Source organism: Nannobrachium achirus (genome assembly GCF_963921795.1).
Source record: "Nannobrachium achirus genome assembly, chromosome: 22".
Classification (NCBI taxonomy): Eukaryota; Metazoa; Chordata; class Actinopteri; order Myctophiformes; family Myctophidae; genus Nannobrachium; species Nannobrachium achirus.
The window spans coordinates 28037790-28059356 of record NC_137829.1 but is presented as its reverse complement, the minus strand read 5'-3'; the positions used below and the strand labels follow the sequence as shown (position 1 = coordinate 28059356).

At 41.0% G+C, this 21567-nt stretch overlaps 1 protein-coding gene across 1 annotated transcript in view; it reads left to right on the top strand.

Moving 5' to 3' along the window:
• LOC308307873 (glypican-6-like) overlaps window positions 1-21567 on the top strand; it is a gene marked incomplete at both ends in the record, with an annotated part of 162731 nt that overhangs the window by 26417 nt on the left and 114747 nt on the right. The window contains one exon of the mRNA XM_080753192.1: window positions 9612-9770. Coding sequence (XP_080609318.1) covers window positions 9612-9770 — 159 coding nt within the window. The remainder of the gene's footprint in view (window positions 1-9611; window positions 9771-21567) is intronic.

The window sequence follows — 21567 nt, the reverse complement described above, 5'->3', positions numbered from 1 at the left end:
CCTGTCTATTGGGAGCGCTTTCACCGCTCCAAAAATTCATTCTGCCTTGTCTTGAGGAATACGGAGGTTGTGCTGCCTGCTCTTGGCCATGACAGCACTGATAAAGGAGGGGTGGAGATTGGGTCGGTGCGGCGAGGTTACACTGGGACACATCTCTGTATTTCACCCTCACAGCCCTCTTAATACTGAATGAGTCGCCAGAGGCCAGCTTGGATGCGAGGCTATTAGTGGGAAATAATTCCCCCCTCAGCTCCTTAAAAGTAAAGCTTGCTCAGGATCACGGAGAGTTAGGTTGAAATCATAGACAGTGGCTGCCATGCCAAACTAAAACAAAGGTTTCATCTGGATATGGCTGGGCTTAACATTGTTCCGAGGATCAGAGTGGGGTGCATCCCAAAGCCCTAAATGATAAACTGTCTTCGAGTCTAGATGAACATCTTTTAAAGAGTGCCTCCGTAAACCCGTTGCAACTTAACCGGTCCTTTAGCTCCTGTACTCTTATTTCTCTTTTCAATTTAAGATAAGACCAGACTTGTCAGGGCATGATAGAAAGCTTATAAAAGTTTAAATATGCCCTGTAAACTTCGCTCCACGCATTTGCAATTTGACTCACATAGCCATAATCAACAGATTTAATCTTGTTGCTGCAGCTGGCTCATTCCTTTGTTTAACTAATGAAGGATTTTTAGTTAAGATTGTAATTATTCATGAATTACCATGGACTGCATGCACAATAAACCTTTATTGGTATATTATTTATTCTGATAAAAATGTATGTACAACCTTATCAGTGAAAATATGTGCATTGTTGTGAATAAATGTCATTTTAGGTACAGACAAGGCTTGACACAGCCAGACTTTAATCCTGCACTGTGATATTTTGTGTTTATGAGATATTATGTGTTATCTTCAACAGTATTAACAGTATTTGATAGTAGTTAACATGATTTTTTGAACCAGGCTTTTCTTTCTTTCTTTCTTTTAGAAACAGATATCAGATGTGTCTGTCAAATGTCTCATGCACTCTCTTTACCGTCTTTTGGGAACAGGCGGCCTTTTTGCTCCAGTAGACAGATCATCTGTGAGACCCTGTGCTGTTTTTAACCTTGGCTAGAAAGGACGCAGCACCTTGGCTGAGTGGTGATGTCCCTTGAAAGCCTCCCCCCATATGTTGATGTATGACAGCCTCATTTTAAGTGATGTTTAGCTCTGTTGAGACTGCTGGAACACACGGTAGGGTTGCTTTGTCAATATGGAGGAGCTTTTTCTCAGTGACACATCTGAGATAGGCCATGGCCAAAGGGACTTCTGAGGATGTGTTTGTGCTATTTACATTTCTCCTCCCCAAATCACTCAAACTGCACTTTTTAAGTAGGTAAATAATCCTTAAGCCTCTATTTTAAGTACAAAATAGACCAAGACAACCGACTACAGTGGGGTTACAGCGGCATGGGCGGCAGTGATCGCTTCCAAACAATTCCAAATCTCCCGACACAGCACTCACTGCAGCGATGGATCGCCTCCTCATTTGCACAATATAACAATAACAAGATTAAGTTCTCTGCGTGGAAAAAGACACTTCCCCACGTCCCTTTTCCTACACAACTGTCCACTGATTGGCTTGAAATTTGCCTACTACAGGCGAATCATCAACAAACTTTTTTTGGAATCAGCCTAATCCCAACCACTTCTTTGAGGTCCGACCGCTGCCGAAAATATTCATACACCAGCATCGCTCTAGACTGGAGCCCTGCAGTTTTGTAGCTTTAGGTTGTTTATTTCAAGCTTTGAAAAGAGACTTTGTTGATTTTGAATCTAAATCCTATTCCTCTGAGGAGTGCAATTCTTCTTAGCAAAATGCAGAACTGACATAAAAAATGCATTTCATTTAGACACTTCAGCTCAGGATTAACCATTTATCATTTATTGCGATGATATTGCATTTATTTTGGCGTGTGGCGTAGGTCACAGTTTACTATATTCGTCCGGACAGGTAACACCTGACAATGTGGTTCCCCTGACACATCACTGTGACATCATAGTGATGTCAGATACTCAGAGCAGGGATCCCCATATATGGGCATAAACAGGTGACATCACAGTGATGTCAGATACTCAGAGCAGGGATCTCCATATATGGGCAATTTGGCATAAAGGGATTCTGTTATGGATCTCCATATATGGGCATAAAAGGGATTGTATCCCAGATGATGCCCTGTTAGGAAAACCACACTAACAGCATCCATATATGGCCAAGACAGATGGCCAAGACAGATGGCGTGACCTCTAGGCCCTTTAGGCGAGGTTGCTTTTCGCCCTTAGGCGTCTTACTGGTATTATAGTACAGATCACCTGCGCAAGCATGACAGATTCTAAGACCCCTCAGATTATTATTACATGTACATTGAACCTTCAGTTGCATGATTTAAGATCACATATGATCAATCCATACAAACAATCCACAAATCAGCCATTAACATATGTAACTACATTCCACAGGGAGGACGCTGGGAAAGTGGAGGGAATGTTTTACACTGACAGCTGTACAACCAGTTGTGACAGCTCAACACATACATTAGAATGAATAGAGAATATAGGACTGCTTAAATTAACTGCCTGAGATGCACTGTGGGTAAGAGGATGAATGAATGAATGGAAGTATGAATGAATTAACTTGTTAGAGAATGAATGGGGGGGGGGGGGGGGGTTCCGGGGTAGCTAGCATCCTCCTGAAGTCAAGGTGTAAACTAGAAAGGTGTGGAGCGCAGATCTCCACCAGCCATTGCTTTCAAAACACAAACTTTACTATAAGATACAAAATACAAATCTAAAACAACTGTGGCTGTAAGTTAACAACACTTGTGCCTCGCAAGCTTTCATGGAGTCTCTCTCATTGAGCTATGGTCTGTCCATGGATGTAGCAGTGTTATACATCACCATTTAGTATTGCCTCAGCCCCGTTCAACCTGCTTAGAGTACCTCCAAGTACCTCCAAGTACTAATGGAAAGGCAAAAATTGATCGCACAGCCGTGGCATGCCACTATGCAATCGAACGGGGCCATCTGTCTATTTAGGTTGTGGGCCACGTGCACACAGCACGTGTTGTTGTTTGCATCAGTCAGACTCAGAAGTGCTCTATGCTTGTGTCTGTGCGTCGTGTTGGTTGCTGTGTGTAAAACTATTGAAAAAGCAAGCGCAGAATTTATAATCTAAACCAGGGGTCCTCTACAGGGGGCCTGGGACCCCTAGGGGGTCCTCTGACTTACTACAGGGGGGCCACCGAATCTTTGTGTGGAACATTACCCAAAAATAGTCAATCTACAAGCCCACAGCGCAAGGCGTGTTGGGCTTGTAGATCGACTATTTTCTACAGAGAGGTTTGATGTAGAGGGGGGAAAAGAACAGACCAAGTACAAGCTTTCTATTGGGCATTGAGGGTTTAAGTGGTTAACTGGCTGAAAAGGCACAATGATGAACGGGGACATTGTGGGCCTTTCCTTCTTTTTATAGACCCGTTTCTTGTTTACAAACATTGAGACTAAATGCACAGGTGACTGTATCATGTAATCAATTCCCAACAATCCCCAAACCTGTTGTTTTGGGGAGCGCTGGTTTCATTGGCTCATTTGGTACCGACCTGCGCGCGCATCTAGGTTTTTATCAGTGTAACGTGGGGACCAGAAATGCATATATAGTCTGGAGGGATGGTATTGTATACTAGGTCTGTGGTAATGTGGTAACAACACATATAAAATAACATAGTTGTTGTTGATGGATAAGTTACTATGAAAACCTCCACCGGCTGTCTGTCAGTCAGTCCCTCCGTCTGTCATGTCACATCACACTTTTGGCCCTACTCTTATCTCCGGCAACGTTGCCCCTATCCATTCCAAACTTTGCAAACACACTCCTTGGCTGGCAAACCACAACCTTCACCCCTGATTTCTCACATGCCCCTCTTCTAGCGCCACCATGAGTTTGCTAAGGCCAATTTGCGTATACATGCGACCTGACCATCGCTTATCTTCCCCCTAGTGTGTTCTACTTCACCCTAGATTTTTGCACAATGGATCATCAATCCTTTGTATTATTTTTCACTTATTTTGGCAGTACTCATAATAATCCTTATTTCCAACACAGTCTTTATATACACTAGAACTGTGTTCATTAGACTGTCTCGGAAATGGAAGTTACTGTATTTTTGAAAATAAAGTGCATAATTTGAAACTCTCAAAGCTCGTTCAAAGTATGGTGCCTGGATATGTTTGTATTCTGAAGTCTGTCTAATTAGGGGTTCAAGCCCAAAGGGCTGAAACCCTATTGTTTTCCTGCTGATTTTCTTTCCATCTGTAGTGGTTTTGAAAATTCCTGTGAGATGGTAAATTGTAAAGACATAAGATTTTCACCAATAATTGGAAGCTCCGTCCATTACTTGCACAACAAGTATGACCCCAATTGGCCTAATGGCGGTACTATAATTAAAGGCCAATTTTTAGAAGTCATAACTTCTATGCCGTGAGTCTGATTCACAAGAAACTATATAGTTAAAGACATCCATATCCTTACTCTACAAACTCATAAACCATAAGTCTCTTTGCTAGTACCAACTCAGGTTTGCTGTGTGGGTCATTATTGCACCAAGAATATCAAAAACAAAATACAACTTGTTATCTTACAGCTTATTTTAGAAGATATTGAAAAAGTAACTTCCAAAGGACATGATTCAATACATAAATAGACCAAAGTCAATAGACCGATCATCACAAAACTCAGATGTCTACATGAGTACCTCAAAGGTACCTTAAATCAATGAGTGTTTGTCTTAATCATAAAACTCTTTGGTTTTCCTTTTTTCACCCAGTAATTGCGACCATAGGTCGCAGTTAACTATGAAAACCGTCACATCTTGTCCGCGTATCCGCGTATCTCTGTAGGTCACGCCTGACATCACACTCTGGCTTCACTGTGATGGCACACTAACAGAATCTATTTTATGCCCACATATGGAGTTCCATGATGTCATCAATATTAAGCCCATATCTAACAGGACTTCATATGGGAATGCCCATATATGGAGGCCACATCGGCCACATACCACACTAACAGATTCCATATATGGCCAAGAAAGATGGCCAAGACAGCCCATATCTGTGTGGCTGGTTCTACAGACAAGGATCTCCATGTATGGGCATAAAAGGGTATGATGTCAGATGTCTTTTTTTTTTTTTGTACTTAGATTACCTCTGGTAGAATATCTGATTATTTTCTCATTTTAAAAGGGACATTACTTCTCTCAGCCATTGGGTACGAGAGGGTGGTTCAGTAGATTTCCACTGGAGAAGAAGAATGGGTCTTACTAAAAAGGAGGTAAAAGCCAAAACCTTCAATTGTCTGGGAGTGAACCATGCATAATTTTCTGGAACCCCAAAGATAGCAGTATGTGGAGAAATATTTGCAGAGATTGTGAATACTTTGGACATTGTGCCAAAGTAACTTTCGTAGAGGTTAACACAAGAGCTTTAATACAGATGTCCAAAGCCATAAAGTGATCCTTCACAGCAGTGGCGCACAGTGGCACAGTCGCTAGCGCTGTCGCCTCACAGCTAGAGGGTCCTGGGTTCTCTCCTCCGCGTCATCAGTGTCCATACCCGAGGTGGGGTTGGTAAAAGGGATTTTCTGTGTGGAGTTTGCATGTTCTCCCCATGTCCCTTAGGGTAGATACCCTCTCAAAAAACGTGCAGTAATACTACCTCCCCCTGGCCAGCCGGGGCACCTGATGGAAGGGAGAGGAACTGGTTGGAACTGGTTGGCGCCCAGGTAAACTCCCCTGTCAGGTGAAAAGAAGCAGCTTGGACTCCTCATGCAATGAAGGAAGCATGAGGCCAGTCCGTTGCTCTCCCAAGGTTGGCAGAGGGAGTTTAGCTCCCAGGATTACATCAGACAGTTGACACTGTGTGAAATAATGGGTTACAAAAATCGTGGGATATTTGTTTTATAAATAGACCCCTCACAGCATTCCATTGTTACAGTCTGCGTTGGCTATTTATTGATTTAATTTTATTGATTATTTGCTTATGACTGAGGTTGCCTCGCTGTCTGCTTCAGTGTACAGAATAAGGGACAAACTCTTTGTTTGTACTGTAATTTGTACAGGAAAATAGGGAAAGCCTTTTTTTTGTAAGGCTAACGGAAACATTTCAAATGATGTGTGTGGATCTCCTTTGAAATCCTGAGATTAAGCTTCAAATCCTTTATTCGGTGACACTTTCCAGTCCTTCCTATATACCTGTATATATGTTTTTTATTAGAATCAACATCTGGTTTCATTACTTGGTAAGCTCAGCTGCTCACCACAATATTGCATTTTAGACTGTGAACTTGTGAAGTGTAGACATGAATGATATTAGATTGAGTGTGTGCATTATGTTTTATGAACTGTTTGGGGAAATAGAAGAGGATAATTAATGTCACTATTCCCGATCACTGGTATCAGTGTATGTAATTATGCAAGAAAATATTTTGAAAAAGATGACATAGCGCATAGACATTAACTATTGATTTGAATTTGATGACACCCCTTTTTATCTCAAGCGGGGAAAATAAAAGAGCAATTTCAATGTATTTTTCACTCACTGGCTGATTTCATTATAATATTTAATCTGTTTTCAATTTTCTTGAACGCATTTTCACACAAATGTTGTAAAATTTTATTTTTATATATATTCTTTTTACATGATATATGGCCACAGCAGCAGTTAGTGACATACTGTATCGCCCATTAGGAGAAAACAATTAGCGACAAGCAGTGGAAATGAATGTCTTTGTTCATGTATTGAGAAATTAGGTCTGACATTAATTTCATCTCTGGGCTTCTGGAAATGTAATTTCATTGGATGTGTGAGGTACAGGTACATACGGAGCCAGGGGTGTCACACCAACTTCTGGGCCCTGGGTACAAGGATTCACTGCAGGCCCCTGTGCTTTAACTATTAAAAAATAGCAGATATACAAGCTCACAGCGCGGCACCGAGTGCCGCGCTGCGAGCTTGTAGATCTGCTATTTTTGAAAAATCATGAAAATCTTTGAATATTTCAAACCCTTCTGAGTTTAAAAAAAAAAAACTATGTTTCTAACGGAACCCCATCTCAAAATATTTAGTTCCAGGGACCCCCAGAAGCAAAATTGGAGTTACAAATGTTCGCTTAAAAAATACATATATTCAAAGATTTGCACACATTTTCACGACTTTTCAAAAATAGCAGATCTACAAGCTCGCAGCGCGGCACTCGGTGCCGCGCTGTGAGCTTGTATATCTGCTATTTTTCAATAGCTAAAGTATGTAATAATTAAGGCCCCTCCACCACATTGGGCCCTAGTAACTCAGTCCCACTTTCCTACCCCTTGTGACGCCCCTGTACGGAGCTGGTAGGTAGCTGTAAGGACAGAGTGATTGCTTGGGAAAAACTGACGATTCATCCTTTGTGTCTATGTCTCTTTCTCTCTCTTTCTCCTTCTCTCTGTCCAGGGAAAGTTGTTTTTGTGCTTTTATGCCTTGGATTTAATTTCAAGGTTTCTATGCGTTGTCCCAACTCCCCTCTGTAGCAAGCAGCAATTGTCTGTCCTTTGTTGCCTATCCAGTTGGGAACCCAAATTGACACACATGAAAGTGGCCAGTTCATAGTATAATAATGCATGTGAACATTTTCTATCTGCTGTACAATTTATCTGCAGATTTATTAACGTAGTCCTGCCAAATATTATTTTTCTTCTTCTTTTAATCTATGATTGGCAATGTTAATATTGTTATTAACGGCATGAACTATGATTTAAGCGGGTTGCACACTGCTGCGTTTTTTTGTTGTGTTTTGGAAATCTGAATTCTGCAAAAAAACAAAAAAACATTTTCAGGCCAAGGAGAGAGAGAGCAAGGTGGGACCCAGTGGTGTCAGTTGTCAAAATCGGAAAAATCAACCCTGGTCCGAAAATAAATACAAAGCGGGCGGCAGTGTGCAAAGACCTTAATAGTCAAACTCAGCAATGCTTAAGTGGCAATCAAATCACACCCAGTGTGAACTGAGCAGTGCTATTTATGAGTTAATTTCATTATTATAATTTTTTTAATTGAGGTTTATTGAGGTTCTCTTAGCTTATAATTATGGCAGAGTACAATGTTTGTTGAACGCACACATTTTTGGCAGCAAGGCTGCTTTAACATTGCAAAGTACACAAAAGCAATTGCAAGTACCACAAAATACAGACATGACGTTAAACAACAACAATAATATGAAAATAAACAAAATAGACAACACCACCGATTTGACATGATTGCATATTACAGGTCACCAGAGTCTTTTTCCTTGAACTGTTCAATAATAAGGTACACCGAAGCTCAGCCAAGAGGGGTCCACTGCCCCCATAACGGGCTGCCATACCCTTGTGAACCCTTCCATGTAATTGTGTAGGATATAAATCAGTTTTTCCAGCGGTATCACACCTATTACCTCTCTATACCAATCGTCCAGTGTAGGAATGTCCTCATGGATCCAAAGCTTAAGAATAGCTTTTCTTGCTAGATAAAGCAGTATGGTGATCAATTTAGCATTGTGACTGCTCCTTGCACTGGATATCTTGGCTGCCAGCATACAGTGGAGAGGTGACAGGTCCATAGTTGGGGCGAATCCGATACTTCCGTGACCACGAGAGCAAAGGTCCGTTTCTCAGTGGTTTTGTCAACTATGAAGGTTAAATAACAAATTGAGTGTATAGTAAGTGAATGAGACTGAAAATTACCCTAGCTGTCAAACATTTTGCCCGCATTTATGCGAGGGACATGGGAGCTCAATTTGTTATTTAACCTTCGTTCATAGTTGACAAAACCACTGAGAAACGGACCTTTGCTCACGTGCTCACGGAAGTATCAGATTCGCCCCAACTACCAAGGGATATCCATTCTTCACCTCATTCCAAAACACCTGAATCTTTCTGGAGTTAATTTCATTGTAAGCGCCCCGCTTGACCAATGTGACCCTTGGTGTACAAACAGTCCGGGACAAACGGACAAAGTCAGGTGTAGGAGCAGTTAGCTCCTTACAGGAGCACCACTCAAAAACAAGAACGCTCTGTATTAAAAAGCTGTATATTGATCCAAACGTTTAAAGCAGCTAGCCTCCTGCTTTGAGTGAGAGCTTTGGATTTTGGTGTGCTCTCGTTTCCTGAGAAGATCCAGTAGCATCAGCTGTCAGATTGGATTCCAATGGTACAGGCACAGCATACCAATGCAAAAATACCACCTCAGTAAAATCCTCAGTGTTAATGTAACTGTCAGTATAAAACAAATACCCAAATGGTCCATAATTACAATCTTAGAGTTAAATTGGGATTTTACTGTGTACTTTTAGGATAAGCATTATTTTGTGAGTGTCACAACGCATGAAATTATTCTTTATGAAGGACTGTAATTATCTACCGCCTGGTTGTGTTATTTTGAATTTGTTACTTTTCCATTTATTCGATTAGAAACAAAAGCTCCATGGCACATTGTCAGTTCACACCTTAGCATGTGAGAAAAAAACATCTCTCTGTGTTTTGTTCTTTTGTTCTTTTTTTCAGGTGAGCTTCTCCGTGTATGTCCACAGGGAAACACATGTTGTACCCAAGAGATGGAGGACACGTTTGGCCAGCAGAGCAAGCAGGAGTTTGAGAGCCTGGTCGATGAGACCAGTCACGAATTGCGGAGTACCTTCGTTTCCAGACATAAAAAGTTTGATGGTAAGTTATGGCTGAGGATTAGTTTTTTTCCATGTATATTCAAAGAATTGAGGTAGGATGTATTAATTTGAGGTGGCTTACTGTTCTGAGCCGTCTGCCCTCAAATGGCAACAGGGATTGAAAATCCCATTAATGTGCCTTGGAGTGGAGAAACCTCTTGGCAGTGGATTAGACAAACATGGCTCTTTGCACAGCAGATTGACAGCTTGAGCGGGAGTGAGTAGTACGAGTCTGCATTATTAAGGAAGGATGCTTGCATGGTCTTGTGCTGCGCCTGCGTATGATCCAGTTTTCACACCATAGTGACTTTCCTGACCACCACACCTCCACTGGGCTTCTACTTTTGGAGATGAGTCATTACATTACCGAGCCAAGCGTCTCCCTCCACCGTCCACCTCCTCTGTTTTCTCTCTCAATGTCTTACTTCATGGAGTCAGCTCCTTCCAGTTACAGTTTAATGAGCAATAATAATCCCTCAAGCTTTACCAGTGGACCCTGCTGTGTGGGCAGCAGCTACGGTACCTGTCACAGAGGACAATAGCAATGGTAGAGGAATTGAAACAGGGGAAATTATGTAAAACCGAATACCCAACTTTTCCTGTTGTCAGATGTTTTTTTGCAGAACACTGTGTAAAATATAGTCTGTGTTGGAGAAACCCTGAACAGAACGCTTGAGTGAGTCATCTCTCTGCACTTTTACCTTAAGGTTTCTGTTAACTGAAAGCAGACACTGGCAATGAGAGATAGAATATGTGTTCATTTGTCTTTTGTCCGACTTTGTATGAGATTTTTTGATTGCTTCATAATACCTTTTTAATACATAAAAGGTGTTGTGGGAACTCATAAAACGGCTATTTCTCCCCCCTATTGTTTAATACTCACAAAAGTCTGTTAAGGTCTAATAGTATATGAGTATAGTATTAGCCTGGCTTGGCCAGACTAATATCGTTTTTTTTTTTTTTTCCTCAGTTTTTTTCAGACAAACAAGACTAACAGACTTGGACTTACACACAAAAAAGACATACAAGAAATCATACATAAAGATAATAATAAGAGGCCAGACTAATATCACTGCGTAGATATTAGTCTGGAACTTAAGTGTGGAAGATTAATTTCCAAGGGGTGGTTACAAACAGATAGTAGAGTACAGCAGTGTCTTTATATTGCATATAAAATAATTAACCACAATTACTGAATTCCCATTTAAATGAGATCTTGCCACCCATTACCCTGGTTCAGGTTGAAGTACGTGGCTGATTTATGGTTCAATCAAGTTCACGCTAGGTCCTTAACAAAAAGCAAAGCAGTGCATAACCATCACCCTATACTGTAGCAACCATACTTCATGTGGATTGTGGATAATGGGCAATTCATCAGTGCCAGTTTACTGGGCTAATTTTCTCACTCAGCTCAATGGGAAGTTTCACCTAGCAAATTAGCACTGATGACCATTATTAACATGAATGATGGCGGCACAGATATGGTCTGCTTCTCCTCTTCCTGACTTGGACGTCAGGTCAGTTATTGAAGCAACCATGTGTATGGTATGCAGAATCTATCAAAAATAAGCATTTACAACAAGACACCAGGGTTGTGGCTCTTTCGGAGCGGAGGGTGGGAGGGGTAACACACACTCTTTTTGTATGCTTTTCTCTAATTGACCTGTATATGTATAGTAAAATACCAAAGAAACTTTGAACTAAAAAAGAAAACAGAATCAGTATGGTTGCACTTATTTTTAATGCAGAGATACAGCACATTGATTGACTTTTTTATGTCGATGACTATTGCAGTTATTGCGGTTTTTCATTATTTGCAATGTCATTTCATCTTATCATTCGTCCAAAGCTCTGCAGAGTAAAGATAAATCACATACTACCTGACCTTGCCGCTGCATTGTATATCTGTGTTTGGGAAGAATTGCTACTCTTGCTTCTCTGCTCTCTGAGGGAATTCAGGGAGACTGTAAATGTTGAGTGAGCCAAGTTAGCAGGCCTTGAATTGACACTGCCGTGTTCTGCAGTCAGAATTACTGTGTGAACTCACATTAGCAATGCTATTGAAGAACAATGAGACTTTCTCTCCTGCTCTATCGCTCTCTTCATGTGTATCTTCCTTATCACTCATGCGTACAGTATAGTTCAGTGGCAGCAGCGCTAAGTCTTTCACCCTAATAGTCTTTCACAAAGGAAATATACACAATTGAACCAAGTATTAAATATTTCAATTGTATTCACGGCGAGGCCTCTCGATCCTGTCAGAGACAAGCTCTCGCTAATGCGTGTGAAGTGAAAATATTGAACCACGTCTTTGAGCCTTACATCTAGTGAGTAAACATCCCTGCAGTAGCTGAGAGCAGGCCTGGAAAACATTTCTTTCAGAAAGCCTCATACCGTACAGCAGGTACAAAATCAAGAGCATGGCATATGTTAAATCCTGCAGACATTTGCAGCTAAGTAGAATCATTTTTCATGCAGTATGATGCACTTGGTAGACACGTCAAAAACAACATTACGAAATTTCTCTAAGACCACTGCCACTGCAGTGAAACCGCAATGTCTATCAGAAGTGTCTGAGCACATCTTCGTCTTGGTTAAAGCAGAGAAGGAATAGTTTGCATCTGAATTCTGCATGTTGTACATTTTGTGATTTATTATCAGTATACAGTTTGTATGGCTGTTCTGAACTTGTGCGATGAGGCCACAGTTTCCCCAGATCAATATGTCACTATAACTGCTTACCACACTTAATATAACTATTGCACAGACTCAGTCTTATCCTCCAGCAAGTTTCCCATTTTAAATATAGCATTAACATGCAATTTCTGCATTAATGCACACTATGCATGCACATAAATAGCATCAATATAAGCCCATATGATTTGATTTTGATGGGTGAAGATGGAATTACCATAGAGTACCATTAGCGAATCAAACATCTCCCTGCAGCACTTCTGTTGGCTTTTGTCTGGCCACTCTGAAGCCTAAAACCCATTAGCTTGCATGTCGGCTGTGGGATTTAAATGGCAAAACAACAATCTATCTTCCAAAGAAACATGGAGGAGCTAGGTGTTCACACAGGTCTCTGTAGAACATTTTTTAACTCATCAAAAGTCTGGTCACTGGTTGTTCCCTCATGCATATAAAAGTGACAGAGAGCGAGAAGTTTTATATGGTAATATGGCTGGCTTAAAAAAAGAAAAATGTTTTGTGCTGGAAAGTTGCAGTATTGCTAATAGAAATGCTAGTACTACTGGAGTAGAATTCTGGACTGGTTAAACTGAGGGACTGAGTGACTATATACCTATTTTACAAATTAAACTGCAGAATATTATTATGATTAGGACTAGGCTACAAATTGTAAATAAAATAGATAGATTAGGGGGGAATTGACCATATAAATACAATCTACTTGTGCTAAATAGAAATAAAACAGTTGAATTTTTAATTCTTAAAGGCCCATTAAGGTATTGTATATTTCTTTCGTCTGAAGGGGCTGTGGGCAACTTAAACCCCTAACAGAGGTAAAGAACAACCTGCAGCTTTCGGTCTATCCATTGATTTGTCAGAACCTGAATTAAAACGTACTAGACCCAACAGATTGCAGGACATTCAAAAACAAAACGATTTCTCAAGACTTGGATTACATTTTCTCCAATGCAATATTATTTCCCAGTGTACTCTGATATGGCCAGGCCTACAACCCTGATGTCAATGTCTGTGATTGATCATTCTGTATCACATGATTTACTAACATCAGCTTTTTTTTTTTTTTTTTTTTTTACTTTAAATAAAGCTTAATAAAGTTTGTGAACATACTTAAATATTAACATAGCATATTCTTGGAACACTGGATAGCAAAGTTTCCCTCACAAAGATTCTGGGTAGAAAATAATATGAGGCTATTGATCCAAAACCAGACGGCAATAGTTTACCTTTTCACATAGGCCGATGTTTCTCATACCACATGTTAGCAATCAAATAGCATTTGAGTGATTAATGGTGTAACTCAATCCTCAGTAGTCAATGTGATGTCTTGCTTTGCCCACTCTCTTCAAACTGTTCTACATATTGTATGAAATAGATAGTATTGAGTTACCGCGTGCATCTCTCAAATGATTGCACATTGCCCAGAAACCCAATGTCAGGATGCCTGGGTAATGTCTGTCTTTTTTTTCCAGGAATACACTTCTTCAGCACACATGTAATTCCTGGAAGCATGCATAAATAAATAAGTGTTATTTTGATCGGCCTCTGTCAGGATGGTGAATGTCACGAGGAAGACTCCGGTGAGGGAGGAAATGGGGTTTGACCAGCAGCACTTAGATGCATGGCTCCAGGCACCCCTGTGCCTCTTGGGCCCTACTGCCACTCTACATAATTTCATCAGTGTCAAGGCAGATGCCATGCACAGGCTTCAGCTCCGCAGCTCTCTCTGTTGTCAGGAGACATTGTGTCTGCAAAGGGGGTCTCCACTGACCAAGTCGCTCTGGAAATGTGAGACATTCACTGTTGGATATGGATTTCACTTTGATGTTGTCTATCAATTCAGTCAGGCCGTTAGAACCTCAGCAGATGAAAGATGTTAGCAGAGACTTAAACAACCCTTGCCTGTGAATATTATAGAAATCCGTCTTGAGGAATTGCCAGAATTCAATTCAAGCTGTCCTCCTGTATTTTAATGTGGACTTTATGCTTTGTATTTTATTTAGCTTGAATCCCATCGCCCAAGGCAATATCTTCTCGACTCTGATACAGATCTGTATGAAGGTGATCATTAAATGGTGGAACAATGGAAAGGAGCTGCGAATTAATTTCCATGCCCCCTGCCATATATTTAGCACCTGGACATGGAGTCCTGCCTACACGGAATCAGTGCTTGTAAATTTTTGCCTCTTTATGCGGAGTCTGCTGTGAGCTTTACTGTGGCTGACAGTAGCAGCCCCAGCCCACGCATACCTGACACCACAGCCTATGTGTCGCTACCACTACAGTAAGAGGGCACAGTCTCCACTGTGCCAAGACGTAAGAAATACAGAAATATCCCACAACACCCTATAGCCGTGGCTCCACTGTGGAGCAGCTGTACTGGGTTATGAGAGAAAACCCATCATGTCAACAATCAATGCCAATGACACAGCTTCTATTGCTGCAATTTATTATAATTTTCCTCTGCCTGCTAATGTATGCATGCTAACAGGGTATCTTTGTATATTTCCACAGTCTTCCCCTTAATCCATATCGCAGAACCCCAGGACCGAATAGCTCTAGAGGCCTAGAGACATTAGAGAAATAGCAGGCCCACTAAATCTGCTCCCGTCTAGCTCATTACAGACTGAGTTGGGGGGTCTTAATTACTAATCAATTGTTGGCCCTCTGCTGACCACCAACACCATGGGGCTGCGGAGCCAAACAGAATATTAATGTAGTCCGCCCTCCACGATTGATTGCGTTTGGATGTACCGGCTCTGAAACAGCCTTATGGCTGGTCAAGAATTCCTTACATCAAATGGAACCAACTCAGAGTGATTATAATTAGGGAGGCAGATGACCATTACATCACTGCGTGTGTTGCCCCTGAGCAAAACAACCTGACCCGGCCTGAATTGCTCCCGTAGCTGTCAACGGTTCAGTAGTTTGCTTTTAGGGGGCTCCCAGTTTGCCTAACTGTAGGAATGCCAGGAGTTCTACAAGACACTTTGTTCCTTGTTTTTCAATAATAAGAATCAATCAGTGACACACACCTTAGAAGTTCAACAGCTCATATATATTATACTACAGTATAATACAGCTTGTTAACCACTTAAACCCAGTGGTGGAAAAAGTACTCAAATGTTTTTCTTAAGTAAAAGTAGCATTACTGCAATGTAGAAATACTACAGTAAAAGTCCAGAATTACAAATTTACTTGACTAAGGGTGCCCTCACACCAAAATACCTATGAGAGTGGAATCTGCGTTCCGCCAATGCATTTCAATGAGAATGGAGCGGTTTCATGCCAGTAGAGGATTTCTGCAAAAAACGCTCCATTCTCATTGAAATGCATTGGCAGAATGCGGATTCCACTCTCATAGGTATTTTGGTGTGTGGGCACCCTTAAAGTACAAAAGTATTTGCATCAAAATGTACTTAAAGTACCAAAAGTAAAAGTACTCATTATACAGAATGTTCCATTTCAAGTTTCATAAAAATGTATGTTTTGTAATAATAATCTATCTACAAAGTAACTAGTAACTAAAGTTTTCAAATAATTGGAGAGGAGTAGAGTAAAATATTTGGATCCGAGATGTAGTGGAGCAGAAGTAAAAGTGTTGGAAATTGGAAATACCTCAAAATTCTACTTACATTAAGTACAGTATTTAAGTAAATGTTCTTAGTTACTTTACAAGACTGCTTAAATCCAGCCATACTTGGACTTTTTTCTGTCTACGTCAAATCTCTTTGCCAAGCATAGCCTACGTGTTGTGAGCTTGGCTAATGTTCCCCCTATAATATGGATGCTGGGATTCACCCGGGCTGGATTTCCCCTTATTTGAATTTCAGGTAGTTGGCAACCCTAGCCAGGACTCGGGAGGCTCCTGAAAAAGAACATGCATAGCTACTCACAACACACGACAACCCCTCCCTGGATGAAGGTTACAGCAAGACTAAAGTTTAATCATTTATACTCCGTAGTAGGATGCAGTTGCTTGTCGAAGAGAACTGAATTTTGAGCTAATAACGTGTTGCACCAATAGAGTATAAATGAAACCTAAGGGCCCTATCTGGCACTCAGCGCAACGCGACCAATAACTTATTGCAATGACTTCTGCAGTCTTCTGCAGCGCTCTCTAAATAACATAAGACGTGGGCGTGTAGGTTCGAAAGGTGGGTCTACAAGTGATGTGCCCTACAAGGGCGGGCATACAACACAGATACACCAAGTACAATCTGAGGAGATCATTATTATCATTGTGTTATCACTGGCTATTGCCATATTATCAAAAGCCATAATAAGTATTAATAATCTATACCTATTATTACCCTGTACATATAACTGCATACATACACATGACCAGTGATGTAAAGTAACTACAGTAAGTACATTTACTCAAGTACTGTAATTAACAATTTGACAAACTTTTTTTTACTGGGGTATTTCAAAATTGTAGTACTTCTACTCCACTACATCTCAGAGGCCAATACTATACTTTTACTCCACTACAATTATTTGAAAACTTTAGTTACTAGTTACTTTGAAGATTGGATTATATACATTACCCTCTTCAGCTCTATATACATTTCGGCCATATGAAAAGTTCTGATCTGCAAGCTCACATTGTGAGCTTGTAGATCTGCTATTTTCAAAAGATTTGTATTAATTTTATACATTTGTACTTTTGATACTCAAGTAGATTTTGATACCAATACTTTTGTACTTACTCAAGTAAGTCTTTGTATTTCTACATTGCAAGTATTTATACTTTTACTTAAAGGACAACTTTGTTTTTTTTACGGGGGGATCATATTTTAGATTGTAATTAGAGAAAAGAAAAGATGAGTGTTAAAATGTTTTCATTTACTGCTTTCTATTGTTTTAGTGATTTTAGTATTTTGATTTTAATGGGTGGGGACTAAATATGTATTTTTAGCCAGCAATTTCTTTGTTACTATTTACACCAGCCCCCATAAGTCACATCTGCCCATGAAAGATTGCGGTGCATCTCGGGAATGGGCTTATTGTATCTAAAAAATACATATTTAGCCACTTGCATGCAAATCGAAATCGTTAAAATCACTAAAACGATAGAAAGAAGTAAATGAAAACATTTTAACACTCTTCTTTTCTCTAATGACCCTTGTTGTAAAAAAACAAAGTCCTTTAAGTAAAACATGTGGGTACTTTTTCCACCATTGCACATTACATATTATAATATTAATCCTGACTGAGTAGTAACACAACAATCTTTGAGCTTTTCATTTGCAGTATATATGTTCTTGATGGATGTAGCCAAATGAAACCTTTGGCCAAAGAATTGAGCAACGGCAGAGGGACCAGTCAAGAGGCACATAGCCTTCCTCTCCCTCAGCGAAGAGGGATGCCATCGTACATTGAGGTTATCCCACCAGGCTGTGACGGACATCTGCCATGTAACTAGCAGATGACCTGGAGACGCCTGTCTGCTGCCTTCCATGCAATCTCTGTTTCTGTGACAAGTTTGCAAGTGTGTATTTCCATCTTCCAGTGAGATCAGTCAGAGGCATGTCGCAATCTGCCATTATTAGTACGGCAATAAATGCCGTTACTGCTTGTCAAACCTTGTTCGACATGCCAATGAATACATTCACTCCCATATACGTAACTCTTGACTGCCAAGAGCGAGTTAAGCAGAAGTTCAGCGTGAAATGTCTGTTCCATTGATTGCACGTATGTGCAGCTATGTGCCCCAGTAGAGAACACACTCCATGTACTGTATACCGGTAAGACGCCTAAGGGTGAAAAGCAACCTACGGTCGCAATTAACAATTCACCCTTTGTTAGCCTCCTGGTTGGTCCCTGACTGACCAACCAGCAGGCTCTATCTGCCTTGTCCCGCCCTGGTTCCGCCTTTTTTATGTTGAATTAGCTAAAACATAATTTTCGGAGAAATAAAAACATTTAAAAACATGCTGATTCACTATGCTGCCACTGAGCAGCTCCAATTGACTGAAACAAAGTTTGAAATTAGAATTGAGCACACAGAATAACATTATGAAGCAACTGAATTAACATGGCAGTGGATGGAATGTCCCACTGAATGTCCCACCAAGACACGGCAACCAATGGGTGTGGAGAGGGGCAGGACAATGGGCGGGACTTGACAAAGGGTGAATTCCTGTAGCCTTCCAAGGCCATCCTGCCGTAGAGGAGTGGCTTAGCAGTAGTGCGTAGACTACAGTACCCATGACGCATTGGCTGTATCATGTGACTTCCTATTAGCTAGATTTCCTAAATTAGCCTCGTAAACCAGACTCCTCCTCCTGCCTCATAAGATGGGAGGAGTCAAGTTTACTAGGCTATTCCTAAATAGCTTTATTTATTCAACCTGTGGCTTGTACCACAATGGAGCTCAACATAACAACATGCTTGTAGTCAGTCACCAGCAGTACACAACCAAACTACCCAACCAAATCCCAAATCGTGTCCTCCTGGCCGGTTTCATGCAGGTGCATGAAAGATGGAGGTGGAACGCGTAGGTAGACAGACACCACAAGCCGCGTGGGTGTGTATTAGAGCTGTCAACATTCCTCAGAAATTACATTTGAATATTGGTCTTAGAAATAGGCTCGAATATCGAATATATTCGATTATTATTATTATTATTATTACATATATTTTTCTTTTTTTAGGGACAAGACTCAAAAATATTATCAAGTTATAAAAAACATATATTTTTATTGGATCTAAGCAGCGCAGAGGTGTAGAAGATGCATGTCAATGTCAAGAGTAGTGTGTCACAAAGAAATATGTGACCATATGTAGGCTATAACAGCACCTCCTGTGGTAACGTTATTCTATAGGTCACATTTTTCAACGCTACATAAGCTAAAGTCTACATGTTTACTTTCCCTGAGATGGATATGGATTTATATTTTCTTAGCCTGGTAATGCCGTGGAGACAACAATATGATGGTGAGTTCCTTCCTTCATAGCAAGGGAAAGTTGGCAAATTAGCGGAAAGAAATTTTTTCTGCAACAGTTTGTTACTCACAGAGTCAGAGGACAGAGAGAGAAGCTTTCAGCTAACAGTGTCACAGCATGTGTGATGAGAGAGCAGGGTGAGAGAGCTATATAATTGCCGTACTAGCCGACAGTGTGTGGCAGAGAGTTATGTTTCTTTAGTACAACGGTGCATGGCCGGATCTTTTTTTTTATTTTTTATAATTCAAATATTATTTTTTATATTCGAATATATATATTTTCCATATTCGAGGAATATTCGATATTCGAATATTCATTTGACAGAAACCTATTCAAATTTAAACACCTGTGTTGGTCCTAAACATGGCCAATGAACCCCATGAATAGGTTTGTGCGAAGGAGGATGTTAACCCATTAAGACCTGTGGACCCTATTCAATTAATGTCTCCTAAATCCCAACAGTTTTCTGAAAAACGTATGTTTCTATGTCAGTGCTTCTCAAACCTTTTCATGTCGAGGACCCCCAAAATTATATGTAGGCCCTATTTGGCCGCGGACCCCCCCATCTGAAAAGACTTTGTTCCAGGGACCCCCAGAGAGGACCATTTTCATTATTTTTCAAAAATAGCAGATATTATGAGCTTGTATATCTGCTATTTTTTAATACCTAAAGTATAAAATAATGGTTAAAGTGGTTAAAATCTAAAGTGACACAGATGCTCTCCAGGTCTTAGGGTTAGGGTTAGCCAATTAGTTTCCCCCCTATTTAGTCGTTATGCCAATTAATTCCTCCCACTGCTTGCCACTGCTGTTGTGCCCTGCTGGCTCACCTGCCAGTGAGGAGCCTCCAAGGGATGATGTAGCGCCTTCATCCTACTCCTCTCACTCAGCATTCCCTGCTGAGAGGCACCGCCCCAGTCTGTAGGAGTATGTATGTGAGGTAACAAATATCCTGTGTGCAGTTACGTGCCCCAGTAGAGAACACACTCATGTATATTATTAACCATTCTTGTAGCCTTCCAAGGCCATCCTGTCCTAGAGGGGTGGCTTTTGTGTAGCATAGACCCCCCCTGGTCTATGCTACACAAAAGCCACCCCTCCCAAACTTTTTTGTCTCGGGGCACCCCATAAATATGTTTTTAATCCAAGGCACCCCTACATTATAATTTTCACTCCCAGCACCTTATATTTATAGCATATCGTTGTTGTCGAGTGGAAACCTTGTATGTCCAAAACCGTTCGTTTTGTATTTATCATCTATAAAATGTACTAAACTAGTGAAAACAGCAGATCTACAAGCACACAAGATTGTCTGTTTTCACTAGTTTTGTGCGACAGTCTTGTATGATGAAGCAGGGCTTTGCTTTAGCAAAAGACGTACACATTTAAAACTTGGAGATACAAGGTTTCTGCCCGACAGTGACGATATTTTAGTGATAATGTTGCGAGGAAAACGTTGAGATAATAGCCATTTTGGTTAGAACTGACTGAAAATACTAAATATTATTTCAAGTGTCCAAATAAATTCCAAATATTATCAAATGATCTCGCGGCACCCCTGGACTGCCGTCGCGGCACCCCAGGGTGCCCCATCACCCACTTTGAAAACCCCTGGCATAGACTACAGCACCCGTGATGCATTGGCTGTATGCGACTTCCTACTAGCTAGACCTCCTAATATAGCTTTATTCAACCTGTTGCTTGTACAACAATGGAGCTCAGCATAACAACATGCTACACACCCAAACTGCCCAACAAACACATGCACCAAATAAATCCCTCTTGATCCCATCCCTGAGCTTCACACGTCGGTGCCGTGGTGCCATCTTTGATCACATTCAACAGAGTTGCACTGCCCGCTAATGGTGATTGTCTTCATACCAGTAAGACTCCCTAATCGGGAGATAAGCGACCGTAGGTCTCGCTAGAAGAGGGCCATGTGAGAAATGAGGGGTGGGGTCTCCGCGTTGCCTTGGCGGACGAATAGGTACCGGCCCCGGCTCTCCCGGACGCTCCTAGGCCGAGTTAGGGCATTTTATGTGAGCTGCAGTGGAGGGGGTCCTCCACTGGGGGCGCCACCACTTTTGCATCCGTTCTGGAGTAGCAGGAGTGGGTGGTCCCCGGGAATTCCCCGTGAG